Consider the following 9697-nt stretch of genomic DNA (forward strand, 5'->3'; position numbering starts at 1 on the left):
TATATTTTGTTTAATTTCATTTATATGCTGCCATGCTCTGGATGGTTTACGAAGTATTTAAAATATGAAAAACAAGAAGTATCAGGTCTTTATATTTTTAAAAAAAATAATCACACAACACACACATATGTATGTATATTTGCATATAGATTTTTATTTCATCTTACGGTAATGATATTCAAAACAAATGTGATTTTTAAGCCAGGGTTGTTTGCAAGAAAATAGATGTTAAGATTGATTCCTGGAGGCTTGACATGTTATTAACCACGGCTTGAAGAAACATTATTTGAAATGAAATAGTTAATGTATCAATTCCACAAAAATGTAGATTGCCATGAATGTGATTTTGCATTTAATAGGGGAGATTGGATCTCTCTGCCTTGAATAATCTATTAAGTCAAGGTTTTACTTTATGTGATTTCATTCTGTAATGAAATTTTCTACAGTATGCTTGGACAATCTCATATAGATTGCTTGGTCCTTTCATGGGAAAATACCAGGTATCAAGTAAAATGGAAATTTAAAAAAAAAAACTTATTGAAGCAGGTGATGACAGGCCCTTTCTGCATTGTTCATAGATGTAGATATAAAGAGGCTGGCCTTGTTAGAGGGAAGATCATTAAAAAGCAATGAACAAATAAGCATGGCTTAAGCCCGTTTAAAGGTACAGATTTACAAAAAGGTGTAGGGCAATCACCTCCCTAATTCAGATGAAAAGGAGGAGAAGGAGAGATAAATTCAGATTTGAAAAACTCTTGTTACTATAATCATTCTGATAAAAGTAATTTTAGGCTTTCGTGGTGCCTGTTTCCTGATCCAGTCTACCTTGTAAGGCTGCATTAGCCAAGTACATGAAATCACGATACGTGGGACTCAACCCCAAAGGAAACTTGTATTATGGCACAAATAAATTTTGAATTTCAAATTTGTGGTTCTGTGAAAATGCTACTGTGAAGATAAATCATTGTAATGTGTTAACCATGATTTTCCATGCCTAGAATTCTAGTTGTCCTATTAAATTATTCCTTATAATTTATTTCTCTTTCACACAGATGATATTAAAGTATCTATAAATGACTTTATTATCAAGGCAACTGCAGTGACACTGAAAGTAAGTAATCAGTCCAGCAAAATGTACACATTTGGTTCCTGCCACCTTAATGATTTTTAAACCTGTATTTTTCTGGGATTATGTTCAAAACCAGGAAAAAGATGCTGTAACAGATTCAGTGAATGTTTCCAAGGCAAATACAAAGAACCTTAAACAATTCCTGCCTTGGAGAAAAAATGCAAAATATATGTTTAGCAAATACATCTGCAAGGCTTTTCTGTTTTGTATTTACCATTACATTATAAGATTGTTTTCAACAATCTTTTATAAAATATCATGAGATTTGAGATTATTGTTGTAATTGCTGGTGATCGCTGGCACCATGTTATCATTTCTACAATATCCTTCAAGTAATGGCAAGTTTAAGCTAAATATATTTTTCATTTTATTGTTTTCCAACTATTGTACTGTATAATATCTAGCTATATAGGATTATATCCTTTGGTTCAATAAATATTGTTTGTACTGATAAGGGATACAGTCCCTTAGAGGAAGAAACAAATATTCCTTCCAAAATTCCATTTAAATTTTGGTTAACATTCTAGTATTTCCAAGCCATTACATCGATATTAGTATTTAGTATATATATTTGTTTATATTCACTTATTGCTATACACTAATAAGTTCAGTTCAAGATGCAATGTGTTTAGTTGACCTTTATGAAAAATAGACAAAATCCTTAAATAAAAGTATTTGTTTCCATAAGTATAATAAAGAAAATTTAATACTGACTTTCCACTAATTCCCATTTTTTCTAACCCATCATTGACATTGATTTTTATAGTATATTTTAAAATTCCTTAGTCCATAAGGATCTTTCATTTGTGTTGAATTTGATCTTTTATGTGGATAAGAGAAAATACTATTTATAAGATACAAGATATAATCATAAGATAAGATATAATGTTTCAACTTCAAACATTGGAGGACTTTTCAAATAGTTGTGTGAGGGGTTTGCTTTTTTCACAGCTACTCATAGACTGTGAAAATCAATTCTGAATATTGTGGGAGACTTCTTCTATGCAGCATAAATTATGTGGTGTGAAAAATTGTAACCGAAAAGAGAAATTGGCAGAGACAGTTTGTCAGTGGATACATTGGTGTGATTAAGGCCTGTGTGGCTCTCATTGAATCAGTGTGGGCTAACGCTTATTAGGAGAATACTACAAATTGAATTGAAGAGTCAGAAATTAGCTGTCTATTTCACTACTCTAGTGAAAGCTCAGAATATTAAAGAAGAAAACCTTTTAAAAACCCAAACTGAATTTTAAAATGTTAAAAGAGTTGACTTCTGAAATTAAGGTTTCAAATTAAACCAATCTAATATTTCTCTTTTCAATATTCTTATGTGACTCTCCCCCCCACTACTTTTTAATTTTTTAAAAATATTTAGCTCTTTTCTCATCTCCTGATTTAAATGGGAACATACCTTCTATAAACCTTCCATTATGTGTTTGGGCAGAATGTCACAGTTCTTCACTAGCAAGGAACAAAATGAGAGTTTCCCTCCAACAAGTTTGAATTCTATTAATAATGCAACCCAGAAACTGCATAAGCCCATCTATTGTGTGGTTGCCTGCAGCTCTAATTGCCTGTGACCATAATTTGCATTCATCTTTTGTGACAAAATTGATATATACTAATAAGATAGGTCTATTTTTAGAGTCAGTTGGCCTTTTTCTTGCTACCATTAGCTTGATCTTGCTTAAAGGCAAATCATTTCCCATATGTTATTGCTTCTATCACCGCAATTCTAAAAGGCTTTTTAAAACTTCATAATTGGTTTCACTGCTATTTTTTAACATCTGTGCCTCCCTCTGTTTCTTCCAGCAAATGCCAGATGTGAATGTGACCTGGAATGGAGAAGGCCCCCGGCAGCTGCAGTCGATAGACATTTCTATAGTTACAGCAACAGACCAGGGTTTCATTACACCTATCATAAAGGATGCTGCATCCAAGGGAATTCAGGAAATTGCGGCTTCTGCAGAGGTGTATCTTCAAATACCCAGGCCTCTTTTAGACCAAAAATTGAATTATATGGTTTCTAAGAAAACATCTGCTGTTCCTTTGATTATGTCTTTTTGGCTTGCTTTAAGATAGAGAACAAGATTGTTTTACAAATCTTGAATAGAAGGCAATAACTTCTGTATACTGTTGTGGCACAGTAACCTATCAACTCATTTATGATTCAGGAGGCCTTGATCTAGTGCATGTTAGTATAGAGATATTAGAGACCATTAATAGCCCAATCATCTCTAAACCTGTCCACCATTTAAAAACCTATCAGGGTTCCAGAAAAATACAACTCCAATTAAAAACTCAGAGACAGGCATTTTCTCAGTTTCCTTTTATCAGAGTAGTTATACTGGCACATCTGGGAAAACCTGAATCTGAGAGTTCTGGGTTTTCCCTTAGTAATTCAAAAGACAAAACCCAACCCCTGCACCTATCAGTCTATCACATGGTCCAATCACCAACCATTCCAACTTGACACATCCCTTCAACCATTCCTCCTCCAGGTGCAGGAATAACATGACCTTGACCGAAAAGAAGAATGCTATTATGTCTAACTACCAACACACTAAAAATCCCCCCCTCCTACTTTCCCAGGCACAGGAATGTGGCAGCGTGAAAGCTTCTGGTACTAATATGGCTTCCAAAGCTGACAAAACCATCTAAACCTCTCTCCCTATTTGTTATCTCTGCCATCCATTTTATTTTAGTATTATCTAAATATTCTATATTGAGAGAGATTAGCATAGTAACAAATTCATTACCACTATATTTAAGATTACTAAGATTAATTTTCTCAATACATATTCCTTTTAATATTCTGTGACTAAATATAGGTTATGTCAATATTGATAATTAATGTACATTTCTAGCATAGGCATAATATGCTTTGGTAAGAGTAGACATTTAAGTGTAGCAAATGGTCTGTTCTAAGAGTAGAGTCGTATACATTTAAGTTAACGTATTATAGTTTTCATCAAAGCTGAAAAGAATATTCATCAGTTTGCACATATTTACATGTGATAATGGTTTATCAAACCCCAGGTATTTTACATGAAAAATTGGAAGCCGTTTTGTGAGGAACAGATTTCTAATATTGTAATTAATGAAATCCCCTGTTGTAAAAAAATCTGTTTAATATCCTCAGCTGTATGAACTGTTTAAAACTTTCCAAAATCCTAAAAAGACAAATTTAGAAAAGCCCTTTAGTTGGAGCTGCGCAGCTGTGAACTCTATGAGACATTCTAGAACAAGTTATCCAAGTTTAAGATGGCAATTTTCCACTGATGGAATGTGCCCATCAATTTTAAAAAATAAGTGTCTCAAATTAGAGTCAAAAGATTTTCCTAAAACTTATAATCAAGGAATATAACCTAGGAAAATCTATGGAGATTCTCATTCATCCAAGTCATGGTTGTCCCAGAGATGTTTTTTCAAGAGACAGCTGGACTTGTTTTTCTTCAAAAACATTTCATCCAAGAAGCTTCTTCAGCTCTGACTTTGGGTGAGAAATGATGGGCCTGAAGCTTCTTGGATGAGAAGCAAATTGACTTCAAAGAAAAACAAGAAAGTCCAATGCCTCTTGAAAATGCATCTTTGGGACATCCTAGGAAAACTGGGCTTTGTTTTTTCAAAATACCCATCTGGGGTTCTTGCTAGGCTGAAGAGCATTTGTAGTCTTATGAAATTAAAAATTACAGTAGATACTCTTCGAAAGTATATTTTGTGGGATTTGGGGGAACTTCTGTAAACTTCCATATTCCACAAAAGAACTTAGAAGAATTTAATATTGAAAAATGGATCAGTCATAATAATTTCTTCCTTTTGAAATGAAACATTGTGAATTGTGGCATTGCATCTTTATACCTCTAATTTCATGAGGCAAAGGTGATGATACTTATTTGTTTATGGCAGATGGCCATCAGTCTTTCTTGAGATCACATCTAAGTCACATGACTCCACAAATTGTCTGCCTCCTTCCTGATTTCTGAATAGCTTGCAGAGAAGGGATTGTGAACATACCAATATTTGTCATGCTGCTTTTGCAGGAACTGAGAGATTTAGTCTGTTTCCCACATAGACCTTCAAAGCAAAATATGTCTGTTTTATCAAATTTAAAAATGCTGTTCTAAGAAAACCAGTTTATTATATAAAGTGTGATAAAAATTTAATATCAGATATAATGTGTATTAAATTTAGATGCCTGTGCCCACTCCAATTGATTAGCACTCTCTTTGACTACAAGTTCATTGCTGTGCTATTAAATACGTTGTTAAGGGGGCACATTTTAAGAAATTGGCAAAAATTCAGTTCAGTTTCCCCTTAAGTCACATACACACATTCTGTATTTTGAACAAAATATTCCAGAAATCAAAAGTTGTTTTATCATGTGATTATTGATTGAGTTATTTTACTTTGATATTTAAAAAAACAATGACGAAGTGCATATTTTGTTGTTCTCTATGTTTCGGCACTAAGTTGATTTTGGAACAGTTCAATAAAAGAGCATTTGGATAAAATTGTAAATTGATAATAATGCCTATATCACAAGCATTTGGATCAGTCAGTGTGGCCCTAGGATCCCTGGGGGTCTCCTAAGACCCACCCAGAAGTCTGCAAATTCAAAACTATTTGCCGGCCTATGTTGAAAACTACTACAATATTAAAATTTCATCAAACAATAGTAACTACTGCAACTAATGTAGTAATTTTTTTTAATATAGCAAACATTGATAAGTATAACTCATACAAACAAAAGCTCTTAAGCAGCCCTCCATATTTTCCTAAAGTGGGAAAGTGTCCTGAGAGAAGAATGTTCAAGAAACACTTATCTAGATAATTCTTAATTGCCATTTATTTGAAACTTTAAAATATCTCCTATAACTATCCTATTTTTAAGCATTCAGAAGGCAGTTCTACTGTTTAATTCTGAAGTATCTAAATATGGTATATAAAATTACAACACATCATTTTTCATGAGTTTTATTGCCTCTTGGGAGAAATGAATTAACACTGAATTATTTTCACCTGTCTGTTTTGAATCATGCTGCAAGGCTTACATTTTTCTATGACAGTTGCTATGATGTCTGTTGCCATTTGGTGGGATTTTCTGTTAATATAAAAATGTAAATTTATAGTTACAGCAAAGTAATTCCTTTTTGAATTTCTGTAAACAAGACAATGATGGATTTTGAATAACCACATATGCTCTCCATAAGGCAACATATGTGGAATTTTAAAAAGCAGTTTAAGAAATCTCCTTAGTTCTGCTTTACACACAGTTTTTTTCCACATGTGAAACCCGTTCCCAGGAGATCCAAATATGACTTCTAACTACCTCTCATAGATTGTAGCAACTGTCCGACTCTATCAGAATTTTCTCATAAAATTAGCAACCCAATTAATGCGCACAAAGGCATGTACTTTGTTGAAATGATTATTTAAAATAATTCATATTTGGATTTTATTTTCTTAGGCTTTAGCAAAGAAAGCAAGAGATGGGAAGTTACTTCCAGAAGAATACCAAGGAGGATCTTTGAGGTAATTTAAATACATTTCAGAACAGAATGCTGGGGAGGGGTTGGTGGTGGAGATGTTTGAGATAGTCTTTGTAAACCTCTTAAGTCTATGTTTTATAATCCCACCTCCATTATAAGGTCTGTAAACAGAACAATAAATGGAGGTTGCTTATCTATAAATAAGTACTGTTATATTCTTTTCTGTTTTTCCTGCTGTATTTTGAGGCTGCTGTCAAGTTGGTTCTTGAAGTTAATTATCTAGCCTTTCAGTGGACGTTCAGCAACTTTAATGATGCTTTAGGTGTATTATGAAATCATAATATCTGCTATTTTATAACATTTGGAATCTATTACTGTATTTGGAGTACAGCATTGGATTATTAGGATTGTTGGATTCATGAAAATGATTCACTGATAGTAAAGCAAGTCAAAATACTTTTAAGGCTGACCCTAAAAAGAGGCCAAAAGACTTGGCATTTTTATTTGTCAGTCCCATGAATCTGAAATAACACTACGTAGAACTAGCATAACTGGGAGGAATGACATTTATGCTAGATCACTGAATTGGAAACCGGTTAGCTTCAAACTGGAGATATTTTGAGTAAATTTAATGAATTTAATTAACCCTTAATTTTTCAGTGCCCTTATACAGTACATATGGCTGAAGTGGTTCAGGGAAATATATTTCTACATATCTAATATTGCAAGAATGGAAAACTGCATCCAGCCCACATTACGTTACCTCTCATGCTTGGTAGATTTGTTGAGCATGGGATCTTAAGGAGAGAAGACATCTCCCCTGTTTGCCCTTCACTGGTTATTTTGTTGAATAAGGTAGCAGCTGCAAATTTCCAAGTGACCAGGGGTAACAGGAAGTAGTGCTTAGAGCAGGTCAAGCTCACGTCTCATGGTGGTGTCACGTGACATATCGGGACTTTTTTCCCTTTCACTAAACTGCTGGTGGGTGTGGCCAGCACATGATGTATCCAGCCCATGGGCTGGGAGTTTGACAGCCCTGGCTTAGAGGTACAAGAAAAGTAACAAAACTGGAGAAACTCCTCTTGTGTCAACATCAACCACATCTTACCTTTCCTAAAGAGATAAATTGCGTTGGACTGTTGTTAAAAGTGAAACAAGGCATTATGTGGCAGTTTTCTTTCCTTCAGAAAGAAAGGCAGCCTTTTCTAACGGCATCTGATTTCCCTTCCAAATTGACTCAAAATGAGAAATTAGTGTGAGTGTAGTGTTAAGGAAAAAAAAGTTCCTGTAAAGGAGATCTTCTGTACATATGGACTTTTAGGGAAATAGAATGCTGTTTTGTTTCATATCTTCATCTTCTCTAAATCTTGATGGCAAGAATATTGCATATTTAGAAAAATGTCAAAAAAGTAGCAGCATTTTTATTAGAGTTGCCATGTACAGTTTATAGAAGAGAAGATGGACCTTACCTGGCAAGGGGAAGATCATAAAACAGATTTGCAGAATGCTTACATTAAAACAATGAAGTGTATTTCACTATATTTTAGTGCTAACACCATTTTATCAGATTTCCTAGTATTGATTCTGCTGCAATGGAACAAGCAAGGCTGCTTCCAGACCCCCTGAAATCCTCCTGATGGATATTTTTCCTCACCTCATTAGATACCAGTTTTGTAAAACCACAATACGACATTGTATCCTTGTAAACAAAAGAATCATTTTTGCGCAAGCTGCAAACCGTATAAAACAGTATTTAATTCCCATGCCAGAGTTTAAATTGTATACATTCAAAGTAACTTACAGTTTTAAATCAGTTCAAAATCATATCCAATATTGGTGAGCTGTATACTATGTGTACATTTCAAAATCTTTAAAGGTTTGTATGGGAGATGTTTGGTTTGTTTGCATTCTGGTGTTAGTACCCATGGGTTACCTCTTCAAGTGAATATTTTGTGTTGAGTCATTTGATCAGTAGTTCCCAATCTACCAGGTGGACGCATGTTTAGGATCCCTCTTTGTGTGTGTGTATGTGTGTGTGTGTGTGCGCGCGCTCTGAGGTTTTATTTAAACTATATCAATGATTGCATGACTTCTGTAGATGCCATACACTAAAACAACATCTATGCTAATGACTCAATAACCATGTTTCATCACATGGAATTTTGAACTAGTTCTTTCCCTCAAGGTACCCTAACTCTTATGTTGATGAAGACTGAGACTGCTTGACTGTTCTGTTCAAAACCAAATTCAAAATCCAGATTTAACCATCACAACCTATTTATTTCTACCTATGTGTACTTAACAGTTTCTGAATTATTTTTCCAGAGTATCTTATTTTTCTATTTCTTGTCCTTTTCCCAACAAAAGCATCTCAGATCTTGGAATGTTTGGTGTCAACAGTTTCATTGGTCTCGTAATACCTCCTCAAGCCTGCATCTTAGCAGTGGGAGGATCTCGGACAGAACTCACTGTTGTGGAGGATGAAGATGGGAATGAGAAGCTTCAACAACACCAGCTCCTAACGATAACTCTGTCAAGTGATGGTCGAGTGATAGATGATGAATTAGCTTCTAAATTTTTAGACACACTCAAGGCAAACTTGGAGAATCCAATGCATCTTGCTTTGTGTTAAAAGATCAAGATTTCATCCTGTGTTTGGCAAAATATTTAAACTGAATTCCGAAAGAAAGAAAAGGCACAGAAGCTAGGAAAATATGTATAGTGTGACATGGACAACTTAAGCTTATTTATTTAAATAAACTAAAAGATGTTTAATGATTTCTATCTCTTGGGTTTTATATGTTGAAGTACTATTATGTATGTTACATCTACAGAACTGGTCCAGAGTAATTTTAGAGTGTATTCTAATATAAATGCCAGTATACCATATAGAACTCTTGGGTAAGATTGAATAGATGTATAAAAATACTAAAAGGAAAGAAGACTTAACTTCCTTCCTAAACTTTTATCTAGGCTGAACACAAACTGTCTTTTAAGTCTAACCAAACTGAGATGGCAAAATGTAATAGATCTGAGTCAACAGTGTTGCTGTTTAATTTTTTTTTAAAAGCAGTTA

The 9697-nt window shown here is 34.0% G+C and overlaps 1 protein-coding gene across 1 annotated transcript in view; it reads left to right on the forward strand.

Annotated features, from left to right (window-relative positions):
- Positions 1-9399, forward strand: part of PDHX (pyruvate dehydrogenase complex component X) — a 33761-nt gene extending 24362 nt beyond the window's left edge. The window contains exons 8-11 of the mRNA XM_026707152.2: positions 1053-1111; positions 2942-3100; positions 6600-6664; positions 8989-9399. Of these exons, the coding sequence (XP_026562937.1) occupies positions 1053-1111; positions 2942-3100; positions 6600-6664; positions 8989-9253 (548 nt within the window). The 3' untranslated portion in view covers positions 9254-9399. The remainder of the gene's footprint in view (positions 1-1052; positions 1112-2941; positions 3101-6599; positions 6665-8988) is intronic.
- Positions 9400-9697: the final 298 nt, after the last annotated feature.

Source organism: Pseudonaja textilis, chromosome 1 (genome assembly GCF_049901715.1).
Source record: "Pseudonaja textilis isolate UNSWEBS1 chromosome 1, rPseTex1.2, whole genome shotgun sequence".
Lineage (NCBI taxonomy): Eukaryota > Metazoa > Chordata > Lepidosauria > Squamata > Elapidae > Pseudonaja > Pseudonaja textilis.